This window comes from Leopardus geoffroyi, chromosome E3, assembly GCF_018350155.1.
Source record: "Leopardus geoffroyi isolate Oge1 chromosome E3, O.geoffroyi_Oge1_pat1.0, whole genome shotgun sequence".
NCBI lineage: Eukaryota > Metazoa > Chordata > Mammalia > Carnivora > Felidae > Leopardus > Leopardus geoffroyi.
Window position 1 is genome coordinate 6,153,969 of NC_059340.1, and position 24,398 is coordinate 6,178,366.

The 24,398-nt window shown below is 41.5% G+C and overlaps 1 protein-coding gene and 1 non-coding gene across 12 annotated transcripts in view; one reads left to right on the plus strand and one right to left on the minus strand.

The window, feature by feature from the left end:
* Positions 1–24,398, minus strand: part of SMURF1 (SMAD specific E3 ubiquitin protein ligase 1) — a 110,457-nt gene that overhangs the window by 59,904 nt on the left and 26,155 nt on the right. Inside the window, exon 1 of one of the 11 annotated variants that reach the window (XM_045461705.1) lies at positions 18,802–18,982. The exons of the other annotated variants lie outside the window; for them this stretch is intronic. Within the exon in view, the coding sequence (XP_045317661.1) occupies positions 18,802–18,889 (88 nt within the window). The 5' untranslated portion in view covers positions 18,890–18,982. Of the gene's footprint in view, positions 1–18,801; positions 18,983–24,398 lie in introns of those variants that run through there. 11 annotated transcript variants of the gene reach the window in all.
* Positions 9,312–9,418, plus strand: LOC123589832. The gene has a single exon (XR_006708480.1). It is a non-coding gene; the product is annotated as a U6 spliceosomal RNA (small nuclear RNA).

A 24,398-nucleotide genomic window follows, 5' to 3' on the forward strand; every position in this document is an offset into this window, starting at 1 on the left:
AACCTTAAATATTTCAGGACAGCAAATTAAAAATACTAGAACTACAAATCAGACCAAACTAAAAATTCGTCTAGAGGTGGAAAGTGAGCATAAGTTACATGGAAAGCTTGCAGGATCTCCCATCAGTTGTTGGAACCCCCATCTTCTGTGCGCACACACATCAATTAAATAAAATAGTGATGGAATAATAAATTACAATAATTTTTAAAATTCATAAATAATCCCTCTTATAACAACGAGTAGCTTTGTAGATCATAAAGAGAATATCTGCTATTAATTGAAAATGTTAAAACTTAACAAGTCGAGGGCAATACTTATCAATTTTTAAGTAACTCCACAACTCTTTTTTAAAAAAAATTTTTTTAGTGTTCATTTTTGAGAGAGAGAGCACGCGCACACAGGGGTGGGCAGAGAGAAAGGGAGACACAGAATCTGAAGCAGGCTCCAGGCTCCCAGCTTGTCAGCACAGAGCCCAACGCGGGGCTTGAACTCACAAACCGTGAGATAAAAACCTGAGCCGAAGTTGGATGCTTAACTGATTGGGCCACCCAGGCGCCCCCCCACAACTCATTTTTAAAATACTTACAGCTCTGACTAAATTCGTGTCGTTTAAGTCACGTTAACCTCGGCAGCTGCACAGGACACTAACAGGTGAATTTGGAGAATACAAAAGGGAATTCAATTCAAATACCATCTGTTCTGCTGCGAGTTTCTGTAACACAGATGACCTCATGTTTGATTGGTAAGTGGGAATGACATCATTACAGCATGGAAGCGTCGCCGATTCATTTGTGAGTTTCCAAAGCAAAGAAGGGGACGGAATGGAATTACGTGAAATCTCAGGCAAGGAAAAAAAAAAAAAAAAAAAAAAAAAAAAAAAACAAGCCCTCACCTAACTTGCCTTAGCAACAAGTTGTAGTTTAAGCAAGCTGCGAACGGGAGCCTGCACCCGGGCCTCACTCCCCAGAGGGGTGCGGCCACAGCCAGGCCAAGGTCTCACTCAGCTGGGCTGTGGCATTGGCTCCCGTCAACGCTCCCTGTGAGGGCGGCGCCACTGGCTCCGAACTCGACTTGTGTTTGCATCGTCAGACACCCACTATCCATGCACCAATTCAAGCATTGCTAGAATTTCCACTTTGCTATTTTTGTATACTTTTAGTATCCATTTTAGCAACCTCTGCCTATGGTCCAGGTAATCAACTGAGGTACCAATTATGCTTTTGCTGGTAATTACTAAGCAGCATACATCTTGAGAGATCTGCCACAACCTTCCTTACTCGTCTGGTAAGACACTTTCTCTTGAGAGCGTGCGTGCGCATGCACACACTTGCACGCCTAAGCGGGAGGAGGGACCGAGGGAGAGAGAAAAAGAGAATCTTAAGCAGGCTCCGCACCCAGCGCGAGCCCAATGCAGGAATCAATTCCATGACCATGAGATCCTAACCTGAGCCAAAATCAAGAGTCGGACGCTTAACTGACTGAACCACCAAGACACTGTTTTTAGTGCATGATTTGCAGGATACAAGATTTTTCATGATCATAAATATTCCATCATAGCACAAAAAGCTCGCTTAAACTTCAGGACCTAAAAAGAAGATATTTTCTTAAAGATCTCAGCTTAGAGAAAGGACCGTCTCTTCATCAGTTTGCCAAAGCTGCCGTGACAAAGTACCAGGTGCTGGGGGGCTTCAACAACAGAACATTTAGCTCACATTTCTGGAGACTGGAAATCCCAGATCAAGGTGCCTGCAGGGTCGCCTCCTTCTGAGGGCTGTGAAGGAGAATCTGTTGGACGCCTCTCTCCTGGCGTCTGGGGGTTTGCTGGCTCTCTCTCGTGTTCCTTGGATGACCGACGCAACTCCCGATCTCTACCTTCATGCTCACATGGCATTCTCCCTTTGTGCTCGTCGCGTCCAAATTTCCCCATTTGATAAGGATACCAGTCAATTGGATTAGGGGCCTACCTGACTCCCTTTCACCTTGCATCTGTGATGAACCTATTTCCAAATGGGAAGACACCTTTTTTTTTTTTTTTTTATGTTTCTTTTTTTTATTTTTGAGAGAGAGAGAGAGAGCGCGCACAAGCAGGGAAGGGGCAGACGGAGGAAAACCCAGAATCCGAAGCAGGCTCCAGGCTCTGAGCTGTCAGCACAAAGCCCGACGCGGGGCTCAAACTCAAACCGCGAGATCACGACCTGAGCTGAAGTTGGACGTTTACCTGAGCCACCCACCCAGGTGCCCCAGAATTGGAAGCCACCTTTTGAGGTACAGCGGGGACTGAGAACTTTAATATTATGAATTCTGGAGGGTCAAAATGCAACCTGTAACAACCTGTATCTAATTCACAAACTGGAAAAATACTAAAAACCATCAGTATTTTCAGCCCCTGGTAACAGCAGATGAGGTAAGTCGATCTGCTGAAAACAGTAAAAGCTGCGAGAATATGACAAGCATGTTCCTAAAAGCACCAAATAGCTAACAAGGTAGGGAGGATGTACTGAACCCTAATTCAAGTCAGTACTTGACCCAGAGAGAACCAAGAAGTCCGGCTGCATCTTGCCCTTCGGTTATTTGCTAAAAGGTTGCCCTTTTAGGACTTGGGGGATGAGGGCTGGAATCTGTTAACTGCCAAGGATGGGGTCCTGGTGAACAGTATCTCAGTTTGGGCCGGCCCTCAAAAGGCAGCAGGCTGGGAGTAAGAATTCTGAGCAGCCCAGGTTTGTATTAGCTGGATGGCCAAGAAAATCTCAAGCTTTGACTCTGGACTACTAGTGACAACTTTCAAATACAAATGTCTAGTGCCCTTGAACTATGGGGTAAACCACTGGCCAAGCTCCAGGTGGTCACTTGTGGGCTACAGACAGGTGAGATACAAATAGCACTGCAAAGGTTATGAACACAGAACTGAGACACTGAAGCCACAACCCACAGAAAGCCGTTTGGAACACACACCCTGAATCCAACCAGGTCAACGCCTGCTAAAACAAATACATCAACATTCACCATAGGATTTAAACAAGACGCAGAGCCTCATAGCGTAACATTCAAAATGTTGAGGATGTAATCCAAAATTAGTCAGCATACAAAGAATGAGGAATTGCCACTCACATGGGGGGAAAGACAGACCATGCAAACACTAATGATAAGAAAGCTGGAGTGGCTCCATTAATATTGGACAAAGTGGACTTCAGAACAAAGAAAACCATGGGGGATAAAGAAGGACATTCCATGAGGACAAGATGGTTAATTTGCCAACAAGGCAGAACCGTCCTAAATGTGTATGCATCTGACACCAGAGCTTCAAGACACATCGAGTAAAACCTGACAGAAGTGAAAAGAAAAATAGAAAAATCCAAAATTACAGCTGGAGACTTCGGCACTTCTCCCAGTAATCGACAGAACTGACAGACAGAAGGTCAGCAAGGACACAAGAGGACTGAACACCCTCCACTAACTGTATCGAGCAGACATTCATCGAGCACTCCACACAACCACAGCAGTGTCACCTTCTTTTCAACACACATGGAACATTCATTAAAAAAATCTTAACAAATGTAAAAGAATTGAAATTGTAGAATTAGGTTCTCTGATCATAACAGAATTAAACTACAAAGCAATACAAAAGGTAACAGGAAAACCTCCAAACACATGAATAGTAAACACCACACTTATAAATAATTCATGGGTGAAAGGGAACATCTTAAGGGAGGGGATAAAAAAATATTTAGAAAGGAAAGAAAAAATTTTAATTAATGCATCAAAATCTGTGGAATCCAGCTGAAGCAGTACTTAAAAGGAAATTTAGAAATTATTTCTCGGGGTGCCTGGGTGGCTCAGTCGGTTGAGCGTCCAACTTTGGCTCAGGTCATGATCTTGCAGTTTGTGAGTTCGAGCCCCGCATCGGGCTCTGTGCTGACAGACCAGAGCCTGGAGCCTGCTTCGGATTCTGTGTCTCCCTCTCTCTGCCTCTTCCCCACTCATGCTCTGTCTCTCTCTGTCTCTCAAAAATGAATAAACATTAAAAAAATTTTTTTTTAATTATTTCTCTATTTTTCTAATGTAAAGGGCACAGTGGAGTCATAGCTGAAAATTAAAATTTAGTTCCTTTCTGGGGCTTGATATCCCATACTGTAAAAGTGGGCAGAGGACCCACCAGTAGGTAATCACATTAAGATTATGAAATCAGGGGTGCCTGGTGGCTCAATCGGTTAAGTGACCGGATCTTGATCTCACCTCAGGGAATGATCTCACAGTTTTTGAGTTCTTTGAGTTCGAGCCCTGCATCGGGTTCTGCGATGACAGCACGGAGCCTGCTTGGGGTTCAGTTCTCTCTCCCTCTCTGCCCCTACTCCACGTGTGCTCTCTCTCAAAATAAACAAATAAACTTTAAAAAACAAACTTTAAAAAATAAAAAAAAAACAATACCTACTAACTCTAATTTAAACTGCATTTTTACAATTTCTCAAAAGTCATTAAGAAGAACAGTAACAGAATATTGAAAGTATCTTTTGTTGAGTACATCAATGTCCAAAGAGTATCCCAACCAATTTGGCTTAATATTTTCAACACACGCCATTTAAAAGGCTATGTTACCAATCAAACTAAATAAAATACAGTAAAAGTAATAGAAAAAGATGGCACAGGAATTCTGAAAAAAAAAAAAATCTCCATTAGCTAGCTTCTTGTGATAAAACATAAAAAAATTCACATCTTTAAATAACCAGAGGTCATGATCATTACCCATAAAATGTTACATACGAAATTTTTATTAGAAAAGTTGCAAATGGGGGCACCTGGGTGGCCCAGTCGGTTAAGTGGTTAAGTGTCCAACTCTTGATTTTGGCTCAGGTCATGATCTCATGGTTTGTGAATTCAAGCCCCACATCAGACTCCGTGCTGACAACATGCAGCCTGTCTGGGATTCTCTCTCTCTCTCTCTCTCTCTGCCCCTCCCCTGCATGCATGCAGGAGCTCGCTCTCAAAATAAATAAAACATTAAAAAAATAAAATATAACAGATAATTGCCTTATTTTTAGTAAAGAAATGGAGGTTGGGAAAGGGAAACTATAATATTTTCATTCCAAAAGAATACCTTATGGACATTACAAAAAGCAGTTGCATTAGAAGGACATCTATGAACATGCTAACCAAAGAAAGAGGCAGAGAGATCATAAAACACTAAAGGGAATAATTCTTAGAACTCCGACATTTTATGACTGGGCCTATAACACAGAACACTCCACTTCCTTGTTTTCATCACTAACTGATGCATATTTCTGTCCCATGTCACCACACATCAGCCCCCTATTCACAAATACTCTGCCTGGAGCTATATGGAACAAAGGACAGCAACAGAAAATGACACAGTGCGCCTAGAAAGCGCACTGAACAGGGGCGCCTGGGTGGCTCAGTCGGTTAAGCATCTGACTTCAGCTCAGGTCATGATCTCACGGTTCCTGGGTTCGAGCCCGTGTCGGGCTCTGTGCTGACAGCTGGGAGCCTGGAACCTGCTTCGGATTCTGTGTCTCCCTTTTGCTCTCTCTGCCCCTGCCCCGCTGGCACCCTGTCTCTCTCTCCTAAAAATAAATAAACATTAAAAAAATTAAAAAAAAAAAAGTGTACTGAACACTAATAAGCTATGTGACTGATTAAAATTGGACAGATTCATGTCTGTACCATATCTGGTCAAGAGAAACTGCAGATAAACTTAACTGCATAATACAGTTTTCCATCCAGCCATGTATTAGGGATTTTCAACCCTTTGAACATCTTCCCTGTCCATTAAGATTATAAGGTCCTTTGAGCAGTTTACTCTACCTCATTCATTTAAAATAACATTTAACGAGCGCCTGGGTGGCTCAGTTGGTTAAGCATCCGACTTCGGCTCAGGTCACGATCTCACAGTTCGTGGGCTAGAACTCTAGGGCTCTATGCTGACAGCTCAGAGCCTAGAGCCTGCTTCAGATTCTGTGTCTCCCTGTCTCTTTGCCCTCCCCCACTCAGGCTCCTTCTCTTTCTCTCTCTCTCTCAAAAATAATTAAATATTAAAAAAAATTAAAATAACATTTAAGAATTGCTTTGGCCAAGCCCTGTGCCACTGGAGAAATAGAGGTGATTGAGTCTCCGCCTCTCATCTTTGGCAGCAGCAAAGACATGTATAATGTGAAAAAGGTTGTGCAGACCCTGCTGTAGGAAGATGAGAAAGAGGGGCCAGCCCCTGCCAAGCAGGAGACACAGAGGGAGGTCATTCTACATGTACGAGGACATGTTGGAGAGGCTGATACATTCAGGGACAAGGGTGTGCTTCTATGGGATGTTGGTTTAGGAGGCAGAGAAAGGGCTGGGCCATACTAGAAAAGGTCTCACCAGCAACTGCTCAAGAATTTGGACTTTACCCTGTGGGCAATGAGGAGCCAAACAGGATCAGACTGGCTTTTTTAGGAAGCTATAAACTCTGGTACTGGAGTAGAAAATGAGAAGGAATGGATGGGAAGAGGCAGGAAGCGGGAAGACTGACCCATCTGGAGGCTGTTTAAATAGTCTAGGGAGATCTTATTTCGATTTCCTCCCCCTGCAGCAACTAGTACACAGTCACCTTATGCATAGTAAAACAAACAAACAAACAAACAAACAAACAAACAAAAACAATGTTGGACTGAACTAACTCAAGAAGGAAAATACCTAAGTTGCTTACAACATGCTTTTCTGTTTCCTGAGACAATTCCTTCCTCAAGACGGGGTGGGAGGAGGGGAGGAAGAAGCCACAACATCATATACACTCATAACCAATGCCTTTCACACCATCCTAATATACAGCTAAGATCCTTAAGAATCTGGGTTCTCACAGATTTTCCTTGTCTTCATTTTATCACATTTTCACTCATCTCAAAACATTAGTGGAAAGAGTTTTGAAACAACCTGCTAAGCAAATACCCTGGCCAGAGCATGCCACATACACATTTCAAATAATGAAACCAAGGAAGGGGGTCAATATATAGGTAGTGCCAGTTTGGGATATGCACTGATTTATCCATCAAGATATAAATCTTCAATGGATACTCCCAATAACTGTTCCAGAAGCTGAATGTAATCAATCGTAAAGATGTGGTAGACGATTTAAAATAAGATAACATCTACCCAATGCAATCCCTATCAAAATTCCATCTGGTTTTGGTGGGGTTTTTTTTGCATAAATTGACAAGCTGATCCTAAAATTTGCATGGAAATTCAATGGACCCAGAAGCCAAAACAATCTTGAAAAAAAAAAAAAAAAAGAACAAAGTTGGAGATTCACACTTACCAATTTCAAAACTCACAACCAAGCTATGATAATTAAGCTGATGTGGGACTGATGTAAGGCTGAACATACATAGGTCAATGGAAGAGAACTGGAAGTCCACAAATAAATCCTTACATTTATGTCACCTGGTTGTGGACAAGAGTGCCAACGCAAGTTAACGAGAGAATAGTCTTTTCGACAGATGGTGCTGAGACAACTGGATATCCACATGCAAAAGAATGAAGCTGGAGCCTTACCTCACACTGTACATAATATTTAATTCAAAGTAGATAATCCAAAGTTAATGTAAGAGTTAAAACTATAAAACTCTCTTGGGGTGTCTGGGTGGCTTAGTAGGTTGAGCATCAGACTCTTGATTTTGGCTCAGGTCATGATCTCATGGTTCACGGGATCGAGCCCTGTGTTGGGTGGGCTCTGTGCTGACAGCTCAGAGCCTACTGGGGATTCTCCCTCTTCCTTGCTCTCTGCCCCTCCCCCACTTGGCACATGCTCGTGCACTCTCTCTCACAATAAACATGAAAAAAACTCTTACAGAAAGAGAATCTTTACAATCTTGGGTTTGGCAATGGTTGCTTATTAGATATGATGCCAAAAGTGTACGTGACAAAAGAAGTAATACATGAATTGTACTTGGTCAAAATTAAAAAGTTTTGTCTTTCAGAAGACACTATCAAGTAAAAAGACAATCCACAGAATACTTCAAAACTATTGGAAAATGTCTGATAAGGGACTTGAATATGGAATATATTTAAAAAGCCTCTCTTATCTATGTAGATATAAATAGATGTTAAGAGGGATGCTTGGGGGGGGCTCAGTTAAGCATCCAACTCTTGATTTCGGCTCAAATCATGATCTCACGGCTTTGTGAGTTTGAGCCCTACATCAGGCTCTGTGCTGGCAGAGTGGAGCCTGCTTGGGATTCTCTCTCTCTCTCTCTCTCTCTCTCTCTCTCTCTCTCCACCCCTTCCCCACTCATGCTGTCTCTCTCAAAATAAATAAACTAAAAAAAATAAAAATAAAAAATAGATGTAAAGATATCTATTTATAGATAAAGGGGATTAAGAGGTATGAACTTCCAGCTACAAGTAAGTCACAGAGATGAAAAGTACAGGAGAGAATATAGTCAATAATATTGTAATAATGCTGTTTGGTGACAGATGGGGACTTTACTTATTGTGGTGAGCACTGAATAACATACAGAATTATTGACTCAATATGCTGTACACTGGAAGCTAATATAACATTGATTACTTCAATAAAAATGTTTTTAAAACTCCTAAAAATCAGTAATAAAAAGACAACCAATTTCAAAATGGGCAAAGGATTTGAAGACTTTTCTCAAAAGAAAACATACAAATGGTCAGTAAGTACATGAAAAGATGCTCAACATCAGTAGCCATTAGAGAAATATAGATCAAAACCACAGACACTAACTACTTCACACCCATTAGGATAGCTAAAATAAAAATGACAATACCAAGTACTGGTGAAAATGTGGAGAAATCAGAACACTTAAGCTTTACTGGTGGGACTGTAAAACGTTTCAGCCACTTGGGAAAATAGTTTGGCAGTTCATCAAAATGCTGAACACAGAGTAGCATATGACCCAGCAATTTCCCCACTTAGGTATATTCCCAAGAGACCTGAAAACATGTAGGTCTACATAAAAACGTGTGCATGAATTTTTATCACCAGCATTACTTACAATAGCCCAAAAGTGAAACAAATCAAATGCCCATCAAGTGATGAATGAACTAAGAAAATGCAGCATACCCACACAGTGGAATATTACTCTGTTATTCAACAATAAAAAGGAATGGGTGATCTTGAAAACTTCCCTAAAGTGAAAGAAAAAATGACATATTGTATGACTCCATCGTTATGAAACGTCCAAAACAGACAATGCCCGTACAGACAGAAAGCGGATTAGTGATTACAGGGGCTGGGGAGAGGGGATATGGGGAGTGACTGCCGGTGGGTACAGAGTTCTTTTTAGGCCATGAAAATGCTCGTGCTCACTTCCACAGCACATATACTAAAACTGGAATGATACACAGAAGATTAGCATGGCCCCTGCACAAGGATGACACACACACCTGTGAAGGTTTCTACATTGTTTTCTTGCCATTTGCAATGACATGGATGGAACTAGAGAGTATAATGCTAAGTAAGTGAAATAAGTCAGTCAGAGAGAGACAAATACCATAGGATTTCACTCATACGTGGAATTTAAGAAACAAAACAAACGAGCAAAGGGGGGAGAAAAGAGAGAGACAAACCAAGAAAGACCCTTAACTATTTATTGAGTACTGATGGCTACCAGAGGGGAGGTAGGTGGGGGGACGAGTGAAATACGGGATCGGGATTAAGGAGTGAGCACCAGGTGATTAAAATTAAAACTTAAAGGTTGGGGGGGCCCTGGGTGGCTCAGTCGGTTGAGTGTCTAACTCTTGATTTTGGCCCAGGTCATGACCCCAGTATCATGGGAACGAGCCCACAATCAGGATCGTGTTGAACAAGGAGACTGCTTAAGATTCTTTCTCTCCCTCTGCCCTCTCCCCTACTTGCAAACTCTCTCCTTTCATCTGTAAAGAGAAAGGAAGGAAGGAAGGAAGGAAGGAAGGAAGGAAGGAAGGAAGGAAGGAAGGAAGGAAGGAAGAAAATAAAAACTTCAAAAAATTGGTCTAAAACAAGACATGGTGATGGTTATGCACCACTGTGAATATTATAAAAGCCCCTGAATTGTATACTTTTAAAGGCACATGAATTACATCTCAAGAAAGCTGTTACACATGTATATATTTTTAAGACAGTACCCACCTGTGGTTTATCAACTAGATCGGCATCTGCATCAATGGCTTATTTTTTGTTCTATTACCAATAAGCTTAAAAATTATTTAGAAAAATACTAAACCAGAAAATCATCACAAAGGTGGGATGGACAGCATAGAGATAGGCCTCTCTGAAGATTGTTAACCTTAAATACCACCAGCATGTTATTCTCTTTCTAAACATATGCAATTAAGATCTGTCTTAAAATTGTCGGGTTAATCTCTTCGGCGTGAACAGTCTGCTTTTACGAAGTCCAGAGCTATTCAGGCATGTGGGCTAACTAACACCAAAGGGGGAAAAGTACATGGTGAAAACGTGGGCTGTAACAACTGAACCAGAATGGTTTCTGAGGGACTGAAACAAACGATGCTTGAAACTAAACGAGTCTCTGCCTTGTATTTTTAACAATCAGTCCTGGGTCATTATTAACAACTAAGTTTATAAATACTTGTGAAAATTAATGAAGGGAAATCCCACGAAAGTGGATTCAGGATGCCAGAAGAGGAGGCTAAAGGGACACCACTCAATGTCAATTACAGACCGTTAACAGAAGAATCCTTGACAGGAAAGAATCGTGGATTCCAGGCCCCGATACTGAAATGTTCATTGCATCTCCTACAAGAAATGGACCATCCCAGCAACTCGGCCCATGAGAAATCGTCACCCTGAACTCCTGCCTTTCTCCACTGGACTTCCTCTCAACTTCCTCCTTCTTCTCCATAAAATAACCTTCTTGTCCTTTGTTGGACTGGCCTATGGCTTTATTGTAGCTTGTTTGTCCTGAAATGCAATTCTCTGTTATTACCAAATAAACCTATTTTTGCTGGTAAAACAACTGTTTTATTTTTAAGGTTAACGTACTCAAACGTTCACTTAAAATACACCGAGGTTAACAAGCCAGATAGCAGGAAATCTGTGAATTTGGTGCCAGAAAGATGTTGTACTTCATCTAGTAAGAAAGAGAGCAACCAGCACCTCAATTTAAAAATGCAGTGACAGGGCACCTGGGTGGTTCAGTCAGTTAAGCCTCAGACTCTTGATTTTGGCTCAGGTCATGATCTCACGGATCATGAGTTCGAGCCCCAAGTCGGGCTTTGTGCTGACAGCGCAGAGCCTGGTTGGGATTCTCCCTCTCTCTGCCCCTCCTCTGCTCACGCTCTCTTGGACTCCCTCAAAATAAAAAAGAAAAATTAAATAAAACTAAATAAATAAAAATACAGTTCCAAATTCTGAGCCGAACATTATAGAAATATATATATATATACATATATATGTGTGTGTGTGTGTGTGTGTGTGTGTGTGTGTGTGTATATATATATATATATATATATATATATATATATATCTCCAGCCTTCTTGGGGAATGCATGAAAAGAAGCACATTTATCTGAATAAGTTTTAGATCTTTGTTAGAAGACAATTATTAGTTCCCACTAATAGTTTATAAGTTAATATGGGACACATTCTATCAATGATCAAACAGACCAAACTCAAAGATTAGACAAGGAAGACTGCACGATGTGGACTGAAGGAGAGAGGAAATGTAGATAGACTCTGTGAAGCAACAAGAATATTCAGAATCAAAGACAGACACAAGATAATACTCATCAAATTTCAAATCCAAATCCAAGAAACTATGGCTAGAGATAAATCTGGCAGGCCAAAGAAATCTTTACTTAGTAAAGTGATTTTAAGTTTATTTATTTATTTTGAGAGCAGAAAGTTCAAGCAGAGGAGAGGCAGAGAGAGACAGAGATTGAGAGAGAGAGAGAGAGAGAGAGAGAGAGAGAGAGAGAGAGAGAATCCCAAGCTGGCTCCACACTGCCAACACAGAGCCAGATGCAGGGCTTGCACTCACAAATCATGAGATCATGACCCGAGCTGAAGTCGGACGCTTAATGAACTGAGCCACCCAAGCACTCCAGTAAAGTGATTTTGAGACTAAAAAAAATAATTATGGGGCACCTGGGTGGCTCAGTTGGTTAAGCGTCCGACTTCAGCTTGGGTCATGATCTCACGGTCTGTGAGTTTGAGCCCTGAGTTCAGCTCCGTGCTGACAGCTCAGAGCTTGGAGCCTGCTTCAGATTCTGTATCTCCCTCTCTCTCTGCCCCTCCCCGGCTCACACTCTGTCTCTCTCTCTCAAAATTAAACATTAAAAAAAAAAGTTTTTTTAAGCAATTAGATGAAGAGGTAACCAAAGTTTAACTGCACTCTAATTTTTCTGCCATTTATTTTCATGTTAGAACTTAGTTCAATCTTCTGAAAAGTTACCAACGAACCGGATTCTTGACGAGCAATGCTACTATTACGTCCTAAAGAAATTGGGGGCGGGGGGAGGGGCAGTCATGGTAAGAATGTTCCAGCAATGTTAACATGCCATTTCCACTAACTTGAATAGTGGGATACTATGTTCCTGGCTCATACTTGTGTAGATGTTTAAACATGCAAATAAATACACTACAGGAGGGGCGCCTGGGTGGCTCAGTGGGCTGGGCATCTGACTTTGGCTCAGGTCATGATCTCGAGGTTTGTGACTTGAGCCCCACAGCAAGCTCTGTGCTGACAGCTCAGAGCTTGGAGCCTGCTTCAGATTCTGTGTCTCCCTCTCTATCTGCCCCTCCCCCACTCACACTCTGTCTCTCTCTCTCAAAAATAAATAATATTTAATATTTAAAAAAATTTTTAAATACACTACAGGAGACATGCACAATTAAATTTCAAGCTGAAACGCAATAGATATATTTATTGTATGACGTGCAATCAATTTTTGCATTAGAAGTGTGAACTCCACATCTGAAGATCCAAACATTTTAATTTTACATCAAAGGAGGAAAATAATATATACAAAAATATACAGTAACTTCGTTTTTCTTAGTTTGCATTCCCATGTCTAGACAAGCTTAGAAGACTATTTTAGTATGATACTGGAGAGGGTGGGGAAATAAAAATACATATATTATGGTGTGGATTTGAAATAAAAAAGATAAGGAACCATAAGTTGGCTCCTTTTATAGGAGCATACTAGGATTATGAATTTTGATCCCATTTAAATCTATACTCTGCACAAAATACAGGCAAAATATGATTTCCTATAAACAGAAACTTGAAATTTTTATATCCTATTCTAAAATGTCACTAACATTTTAATGGAGTCATCTCAATGTTTTTCTGTTCTTTAGGGGCACCTTGGTGACTCAGTCTGTTCAGCGTCCGACTTCAGCTCAGGTCACGATCTCACAGTTGGTGGGTTCGAGCCCCATGTCAGGCTCTGTGCTGACAGCTCAGGGCCTGGAGCCTGCTTCGGATTTTGTGTCTCCCTCTCTCTCTGGCCTTCCCCCACTCATACTGTCTCTCTCTGTCTCTCAAAAGAATGAATAAAAGTTAAAAAAAAAATAAAAATAAAAATAAATAATATTTTTCTGTTATTTGTACATAGTACTAACACCCCATACATTTGTCTCTTAGGAGTTCTGAAAGAGAATTTATCTACTGTAGCCAAATCAATATTATAACAAAGGCATGCTGTATATGGCGGTGGTGGGGGGTGGGGTGGGGATGAATTTCTGGATTCAGTGATTAAAGAAAACAAGGACTAGGGAGTAAACGGTCTGGTAGAAATTCACTGAGAGCAGAGACTATGTGCTGGTCTGATGTGCAGGTGCGATACTTACAAACAAAAGTGGGCAGGGGGCAGTGATGGAAAAATTAAAACTACAGATGGCAGCTATCTTCTAGCAGAATCTACACAAACCTGGAAGTTCTCACAGCAGAGTCACAGCATTCTGCAAAATTAAGTAAACACTGAGAAGTGTATTTGTATTATCTGGAGTTACCAAAGGAACTAAAAGATGGAAACTCAGGGGCGTGGACAAAGGAAGGAAAAGGTATTGTCAATTTTTCAACCTAATCTCTTCGGTACTACTTTACCATTTTATTTATTACCAAATGCAGGTATTCAATTTTTAAGACCAAAAAAAATTTTTTTTTTAATTTTTTTTTTTCAACGTTTATTTATTTTTGGGACAGAGAGAGACAGAGCATGAACGGGGGAGGGGCAGAGAGAGAGGGAGACACAGAATCGGAAACAGGCTCCAGGCTCTGAGCCATCAGCCCAGAGCCCGATGCGGGGCTCGAACTCACGGACCGAGAGATCGTGACCTGGCTGAAGTCGGACGCTTAACCGACTGCGCCACCCAGGCGCCCCAAGACCAAAAATTTTAATTAAGGATGAAAGAAAATGACATTGTTCGATCTCCTTATACACACAGATCTGTTTCTAATCTGAAAAACATTCAAAAACTGTTCATATGATCCCAGGACAATAGAATATAATAACAATGATAGTAAGAAACGTTGATACAGGCACAGAACAAAATATGTAGGCTCATTTTTTTTTAATTAAAAAAAAATTTTTTTAACATTTATTTATTGCTGAGAGACAGAGAGACAGAACACAAGCAGGGGAGGGGCAGAGAGAGAGGGAGACACAGAACCTGAAGCATTCTCCAGCTCTGAGCTGTCAGCACAGAGCCTGATGCAGGGCTTGAACCCACAAACCGTGAGATCATGACTTGAACTGAAGTCGTATGCTTAACGGACTGAGCCACCCTGGGCGCCCCTGTAGGCTCACATTTCAAACTCCTATACCAAATTATCTTATGGGTTAATGGGGTGGGAGCAGAGGGTAGGGGAACAGCAAGTAACTTTTACTTTCTATACCAAGTAATACTGTAACTTTAAAATTGAATATACCCTGGGGTGCCTGGGTGGCTCAGTTGGTTAAGCATCCGACTTCAACTCGGGACATGATCTCATAGTTCATGAGTTCGAGCCCTGTGTCAGGCTCCGTGCTGACAGCTCAGAGCCTGGAGCGTGTTTCAGATTCTGTGTCTCCCTCACTCTCTGCCCCTTCCCTGCTCATGCTCTGTCTCTCTCTCTTTAAAATAAACATTAAAAAAATAAAAATATTCTATAAAATTGAATATATATTACTTTTGTCAGGGATCCTAAAGATAAAGAATATAAACTAAAACACGTACGCCTAGAAAAGTAACTGAGAAACAAAATCAGAGTAAAAGATTAATAGCAGTATTTCTGAGAGAAAGAAAGAATGGGCAGGTTATTTTTTCCCTTCATGTTTTTCTGGGTTTTGCCCCAAATAGCATACAAACCAGCTATATTCCTTTATAATGGAGAACTTGTATTTTTTACAAACGATTTTTAAGAATATACTCAGATGAGAATCTTCTATAGGCATGTTGACCCACCACTTCCTTAAAAGTATCCAGCTTTATGGAATAGCAACATATAAATATTTCATCAATTCTAAGGCCTACATATTAACATCTCTGAAATCAAGATGCATCTTACAATCAGCCAGTGACAGTTGGGATACAGTTGTCATTGCCTGGATGCGTGTGACGATCAAAAGTACCAGCACTAGGGGCGCCTGGGTGGCTCAGTGGGTTGAACGTCCCACTCTTTTTTTTTTTTTTTTAATTTTTTAAAATGTTTATCTATTTTTGAAGAAAAGAGAGACAGGATGTGAGTGGGGGAGGAGCAGAGAGCAAGGGAGACACAGAATCCAAAGCAGGCTCCAGGCTCTGAGCTGTCAACACAGAGCCCGATGCAGGGCTCGAACACACACACTGTGAGATCATGACCTGAGCCGAAGTCAGACGCTTAACTGACTGAGCCTCCCAGGGGCCCCAAGCATCCCACTCTTGATTTCAGCTCAGGTCATGATCTCCTGGTTCGTGGAATCAAGCCCAGTGATGGGCTCCTTGCTGGGTGTGGAGCCGGCTTGGGGTTCTCTCTCTCCCTCTCTCTCTGCCCCTCCCGTGCTCATACATGTGCTAAATAAATATTTAAAAAAATTAAAACATTAAAAAAAAAAAAGCACCAGTAGTAAAACTTAGACAACAAGGTAAACACAGAACTATCATATGACCCAGCAATTACACTCCTGGGTATATACCCAAAGGAATTGTTAGCGGGGGCTCAAATACATACTTGTACACCCATGTTCACTGGAGCGTTATTCACAATAGCCAGAAGGTGGAAAGAGCCCAGGTATCTATCAACTGATTAACGGATTAACGAATTACAGCATACCCGTGCAATGAAGTGGTATTCAGTCATACCATGGAAGGAAACTCTGACACACAGACATGAATGAACCTTGAAAACATTATGCTAAGTTGAAAGAAGCCAGACACAAAAAGACAAAATACTATATGATTCCACTATTTAACTCCATTTATTTTGAGAGCGCATGAGTGCACATATGCACGAGCAGGGAAGGGACAGAGAGAGAGGGAGAGAGAATTGCAGGCAGGATCTGCACCGTCAGCACGGAGCCCGATGTGGGGCTCGATCCCAGGAACCACGAAATCACGACCTGAGCCGAAACCAAGAGACAGACCTTAACCGACTGAGCCGCGCAGGTGCCCCTGTATGATCCCACTTTTATGAAATATCTACACCAGGCAAATGCATTGAGGAAGTAAATGAGAGGTTACCACGAAGCTGAGAAAAGTGGAGATGAGCAGTTATGACTTCATGGTCACAGAGCTTCTGTTTGGGATGATTAAAAAAAAAGTTTGTAAATACACAGTGGTGACATTATGAATGTAGTTAATGCCACTGAATTGTATACTTAAAAATGGTTAAAATGGCAAATTGTTAGATATTTTTACCACAATTTGTAAAAATTACTAATGTAACACACCAAAACCCACTGGATGGGTAAACTGTATGAAATGTGAGTTGTATCTCAATAAAGTTGTTTTTAAAACTTGGGGAGCTAAGAATAGCCCATCCTTCTGAAAAAGTGTCAGTGTCAACACTATGGCACAGCACGTGGAAATATACAAATATCGGTGATTCTGTGCCAAACGGTTGAGGAGAGATGGACACTGAATATGAAGATACCTTAGGAATTCTTTCATCTCTCCTGCTTTTTCTTTTTAATTATAACGCACAAGAACACTACACGATAAAAATCTACATTTCAATGAGCTACCTGTTCAAGACTGTAAAATAAAAATGTCAGATCATAAGAAAGCCACGTCACTGTTTGACTCTCAGCATTTTGCTCATCGAGGGGCACCTGTAACGGCGCGTCTCGCAATCAGTGTGCACACGCCACTCACAGCGCCATGTACATATGGGCCCGCGTGCACACACACATGGGCCCTTTCCCTCAGCAACCTGTGAAATCAAACATACATTTGCATTCCCAAACAGTAATTTCTGAAAATAAAAAAGCACCAGGAAGACTATGTGAAATGAATACCATTTGGCCAAATTCCGCGTTGGCTGTTGCAAGCACTCAAAGAAGGCACTGGCTTCACATGGAGGTATGACACAGCAGAAATCTAATACAGATATAATGTCTATTACTCATTTGGAGCCATGACTCAGAGTATTTTAAAAATACATATGGAAACCAGAGTCTTTTCATAACTAGACTACAAACGAGAAACTCGTGCCAAGACGTGACAAACACAAATCTTAAAAAGCTTCACAGATTTGAATCTCCCATTTAAAACACAAACTATTTTATCAATGCTTTGATGTAATCCTGAAATTGCAGGAGCCACAGAGTTTAAAAGCCCAGGAACATTTTTCTGGTTTTGATGATGCTAATCACCTGTCCAATTAATGGTCAATGATCACTGCAGGACATATACAAGTTCAGGGGAAACCCACGTATTGATGGAGGTGATAATCGGGGTCTCTTGTTGCATATAAAAAGCAATTTGCAGTGGATACACTTGGACGCAACTTTTCAGCTGGAAGAAAAGTACTGCAAAACTTTCCATTTTTACAATAACTTAATCATTTGGGTCACTATAGAAGTGACGGATGCTCATCAGAAATCAGAGTAAACAATAAAAGCGCACCATAATCTCACCACCTAGCTCTAACTTCCATTCCTGTTGTCACGTGGAGCCTTTCCGTGTAGGTCAGAGAGCGAGCGATGAAGTGCCCAAGGGCCCAGCTGTGGGTCGGACTTACAGATTCAAGTCCGACCTCTTCTACTCACTGGCCGAGTGACCACGGGCCAACTAGGCAACAGTTCTGTGCCTGTCTGTCAAGTAGGAATAACAGAAGCTCCTTCATCAAGTTTTTAAATATAACGATCCCACACATACAGTTTTGCTACCTGCTTTTTCGCTTAATAAAAAAAAGCGTGAACCAGTTTCCATGTCATTAAATACCTTTTATGTTTAAGGGCCACAATGCATTCCATTACACAGTTGTTCCACAATGTACTCTGACCCTCAGAGCCAGGCATTTAACCATTCCCAGTATGTCTGCTATTCCAACAGGCCTTTACACGAGACCAGGAACGGCTGGGAGGTAGACGTCCTAAATCTCAGGGACAGAGACCCTATGCACACACAGACCAGGCCATTAGCCTAGGAGATGGCCTTTGTGCCTCCCGGCCACCTGAGCCACCTTAGGCTTCTCACCTCTGGTGCCCAGCCTCTTGGCCATTCGTGAGTCCCCAACGGTCTTGCAATAAATTCTCTTATGCTTAAATTAGCCAAAGTCCGTTTCTGTTACTTGTCACCAAAGCACTTTCCTGATACACACGATAACATTCTCTCCCATAATATTCCATTACACACACACACAAATAATGACGCCACCAACCAACCTCTCCAAGTCAGCTGTGTCCCAGGAAGGAGTAGGTAAAACCAGACAGCTCTAGTGCAAAGCACCGAAGTTCTCTGAAAGATAGACATTTTTATCCCAGTGAAAATTCTGCTCTGAGAGTCTTCATGCACTTATAGGCCTGGGATGCTACAATTAATTACACAGAGTATGTAATCTATAAAAAGACCAATCCAATCTTTCTCAGAGGAAAAAAAAATCAAATTGCAAATACTACTATTACTACTAATAACTAGTAATATTTATATACTGTTGTAAATACCTTACCTGCTAGTCATTTAATCGTGGCAATAAATTTGTAAGCACTATTGTTATCCCCATGTTATACACAAGGAAAGTGAGGCATCAGAGAGACTGAGTAACTTGCCCGAGGTCACACAGCTATTCAGGATTTGAACCCAGGCAATCCAGCTTCAAAACCTATGTTTTCAACCACCATATATACTGCTTCTTGATTTTTGTCTCATAATGACAGATTTTTTAATTATGATCACATATTACATCTTCATTATTATGTGTCAGAGTTGGATGTAAATGGCAAAGGGAGATTTTCCACATAGATGAACTCCAATAAGCACTTCATCTTCTACCGTGGCTTCTCCTGCTAAGACTATGTATGATCCCAGTACTAAAACAATCTATGGGGCGTCTGGGTGGCTCAGTCGGTTAAGCGTCCGACTTCAGCTCAGGTCATGATCTCACGGTTCGTGGGTTCAAGCCCTGCATCAGGCTCTGTGCTGACAGCTCGCAGCCTGGAGCCTGCTTCAGATTCTGTGTCTCCCTCTCTTTCCGCCCCTCCCCCAATCGCATTCTGTCTTCCTCTCTCTCAAAAATAAATAAAAAAAACATTAAAAAAAAATAAAAATAAACAAAACAACCTATCATTCCCCTTCCTCCCTGAACAAATGTCAAGTGCCGTTCCGTTTCTAAGCCTTCCCTCAAGCGGTTTCCATTATTTAAAACACCCTCCGAACCCAACACCCACCTGCCTATTCCCATCCAGGAACGAAATGGCAATCTCAAATGCCACAATCCCCACACACCTCCCTCAAGCCTATCCAGATGGAATGAATCCGCCTGCCCCCATAGTCCTGTGATTCTGTTTACCTCCAGTAGAGCATGCATTACAATCTGCTAGTTTTTTCTCCCCATCCATCCCTTCCCAATATAAGGTTCTAGAAAGCAGAGACTACATCTGATAAATTCTCTTCTTTTACTTGGTACCCTCCACCGTACAGAAAAAAGTTATCACAGGAAGTAGTTGCTCCATTAATGATGACTGAGCTTAAGGGAAGCAGGCTGTGGAAATCTATCGAGAGAGACTATCCCAAAGAAGCAAAAGGGAAAATATCAAAGATCTAGAAAAATTTAGCTTATCATTAAGCTACTCTAAATCCCTGTAAATAGAAATCTCAACACCTATCATTAAGAGACACTATCATTTGTGGAATTTTAACACGTATCTCAATAGGTCCTTTTATGGTCTGAATGTGCACACTGAGGGAAACGAACAAGGAAATTTTTTGGAAAACTATTTAAAACATTTGGTAAATACTGGGAACACAAGGTCATATGAACCACAAAGAAAAAGTCGAAACTCTGGCCACCACCATAGTAAGCAGTGAGGGTTATAACTGCAGGCAAACCAGACAGGTGATCAGCTCTCACTTTAAGAAACCCATTGCCGGGGTGCCAGGGTGGCTCAGTCGGTTGAGCATCCGACTCTTGATTGTGGCTCAGGTCATGGGATCGAGCCCCACGTCGGGCTCTGCGCTGACAGCATGGACTGCTTGGGCCTCTCTCTCTCCCTCTTTCACTCTGTCCCACTCTCTCTCTGCCCCTACCCAGCTCATGCTCTCTTTCTCAAAATAGAATCCCATTGCCTTCTGTATCTCTTATCTTCCTTCTTTGGTTTTCCTCAAGTCATTTATGGATTAAATCAAAGCTAAGAAGCTCTTTGCATTTTCTGAATTACTGCTCATTCCTACAGTGAAGATGAAATATCCCCTTTGAGTTTTTCCCATATTGGAAAAGTAAATGTGGAAAATGGCAGGAAGAAATCCAAATAATTGTAATTATTAACCAAATGGAACTAACGTACTATTACCGTTGATTCTATGATAAGTTTTGGGGAAAAGAAGATTCCTGCATCAACAAAGACAACTCCCTGCCCACACCACCTGTGGATCAAACACAGAAGGAGCCCTCCTGTGCCATCTGTAGGAAGGGGTAGAAATGAAATCCACCCTTACCAGCTGACACATGAAGTCCTCTGCCACCATGAGGAACCCTCGCCAGAAGGAGCATCTGAAAGAATGCATTCTTTTCAGAAAACTAAAGCCTCACTTTTATTATTTTTTGTGAAGATTTTCCTCTTAAGCAAACTCTACACCCAAAGTGGGGCTCAAACTTACAATCCCAAGATCAAGAGTTGCAATAAACTTCTAAGTTTACTGCTCTACTGACTGAGCCAGCCAGGCACCCATCACCTCTCACCCCCAAAATAAAACCCACCTTGAGGTCTTTCTGATTGGACTTGGTTGATTCCTTCTGATTCACACTCATTAGGAGTTCCTGGAAATCCCTTGCATATAAGACAACTAAAAACAGGAAAACAGCTATCTTCAAACTCAGAGAAAGTTGCATACACATGACCTCCAACAGTTTCCACCGGAGATGATCTTTCTGTTCGATTTGCGAGACTGCTTGTGCCAAATAGCATACAGTTATAGGAAGCAAGCAATATTAAGCTGGTCCCAGCCTTTCCAAAGCCAATTCCAAAGTGGCACCAAATGGTATTCCCAGAGAAAAGAGGTTACCCTTAATGAAATCACACTTGTTCTTTTGAGTATTAGTAACAACACCGGGGTAGTGAGACACATGATTGTCCACCTCAACAGCAAGTTTATTTGCACTTATCTACACCTGGCCCAGAAAATATGTGACAAATGTCCCGAAAGAGTGAAAAGGAGGAAAACTGAGGTTGTCACTCTAATTTGTCTATCTGAGAACACTTTCAAAATTGTTCTTAAAAAAAAAAAAAGGATTCATAATAGACATGTCTAAACTCACTTCAAAAGTTTTAAGAAAATCCCATGAAAATGTGTGAAAGGCACTAACAACAGAGCTAATCAAACCACAGTGAAAAAAGTCAAACCCTACTCACAACCTAAAGAACACTTGGCCATTGTTTCTGTGTGGAGTCTCAACAGCTGGTCCATACCAGGCATTCCCTGTTACACCCTTGCACTCAAGACTTTCAATTTGTTTTTGTTTTTGTTTTGTTTTTTTTTTTTTAATTTTTTTTTTCAACGTTTATTTATTTTTGGGACAGAGAGAGACAGAGCATGAACGGGGGAGGGGCAGAGAGAGAGGGAGACACAGAATCGGAAACAGGCTCCAGGCTCCGAGCCATCAGCCCAGAGCCCGATGCGGGGCTCGAACTCACGGACCGCGAGATCGTGACCTGGCTGAAGTCGGGCGCTTAACCGACTGCGCCACCCAGGCGCCCCTCAATTTGTTTTTTAATATAACTTATTGTCAAATTGGCTTACATACAACACCCAGCGCTCATCCCAACAAGGACTTTCAATCTTTAAAAGATTAATAGGATCTCTCATCTTGAAAAGAAGCATTCTTTTAATAAAGAATAACAACACCAGGATGCTTGGGTGGCTCCATTGATTAAGCATCGACCTCCTGATTTCGGCTCAGGTCATGAACTCACAGTTGGTGAGTTCGAGCCCCGTATCGGGCTCTGCACTGACAGCACGGAGCCTACTTGGGATTCTCTGTCTCCCTCTTTTTCTGTCCCTCCTCCCCACCTCAATAAATAAATAAATGAACATTAAAAAGGGGGAGGGTTCTCGGGTGGGTCGGTGGGTTAAGCATCTGACTCTTGATCTCGGTTCAGGTTCATGATCGCATGGTTCGTGAGTTCTAGCCCCACGTCAGGCTCTGAGCCTGATTGGGATTTTCTCTCTCCCTCTTTTTAGAGATGTGCACGTGCCTGGAGGTATGTGTGCAAATCCTGTGAAAGCACATATGTTAAATAAAGATCCTTATATGTTATGTCTATGCAACTACATATGCAGTCACAGGCCCCTCTTGTTAACCTCAACCCCAGACTTTACTCTCTCTGTATGACTTCCCCACATGGTGACCAATGAATGACACAGCTAACATCTCAGAGGCTAAGTTTTCAAATTTCCTAGAATAGAACTATACAGAGAAGATGGCTTAAACATCAGTCAGATGGGTAAGTTTCCTATCCAGTGACCGTATCAACCAAACTAGGGCACGTTTTAGAAAAAGAAAGGGTACTATTATTGATTATGCCAGGACAGCAGGTTTAAAACAGAATTGTTCCAGACAGAAACAAAAAATACAGTTACCCTAGAATATGCCCACCAGATGAAATTTTTTTCCACTTCCAAGAGACATTTCTGCTGTTCTATAGATGCCAAAACATGCAATAAATCACCTTCTCTTAGGCATGCTATTTGATAATGGCAGATAAATTGGAACCTGGGGGAAAAGGAAGGCAAGATATGACTAAGTCTTGAAATATGTTGTCCAATAGACTAATGCAGAAACTGATAGCATTCCTGCTCATCCAAGATTTGAAAAGGACACAGAAGCATTGTCCATTAGATGCACATCACTTTCCAGAGTCATTTTTTCAATTTAATCACTAAAGACACAACTATAAGCCTAAAGTAATATACACAACTTAAATCAAGAGAGAGGGTTACTAAGAACCATGGGTGGGATTCTCAATCTACAAGATTAACAAACCTGTGTTGTGAAGAGATTAATTTCTTCTAATTGATATTAAGAACCTAATTTCACTTAATTCTAAGAAGTTGAAAATCAGTCTGCACCCTTGGAAATAAGATGTTAAGGGAATCAGATGATTTTTTTTAATGTTTATTTATTTTTGAGAAAAAGAGAGAAAAGCCACAAGCCAGAAAGAGGGAGACAGAGGATCTGAAGCAGGCTCCTTGCTATGAGTGCAGAGCCTGACATGGACTCGAACCGAGAGATCATGACCTGAGCCAAAATTAAGAGTTGGCCGCTTAGCCAACTGAGCCACCCAAGCACCCCTGGAATAGGACGATTTCTTATGTGCAACTATTTACCATGTTCTCTCCTCTTCCCTACTCTGTTATATTCCATCCTGTGATACTGGGGCTAGGACTCCCAGATCCCATGCTGGCAGGCTCCCTGTTCACTTCTGCAATGCAAAGTTCTAGAGAGAGGGTGAGAGATGAGGAAGAAAAAGAGGCTTCTTGCCTGTTTCCCTATTTCTGTTAACATCGCTCCAGCAGCAGTTGAATTCCCAAATGTAGAAATTTATCCACAGATAGGCTTGCTGATGGGTAAACTGACACACATGCATTACAGCATCGTGTGTAAAAGTACAAGATTATAGACACCCTACATGTCCGTTAAAGATGGTCAGGCAATTTAACATAAATAAGGCAGTAATGGAGGAATAGAGTAACCAAAAAAAGGGACGTAAGACATACAGAAAACCAATATCAAAATGGCAGGGGGGCCTGGCTGGCTCAGTTAGAG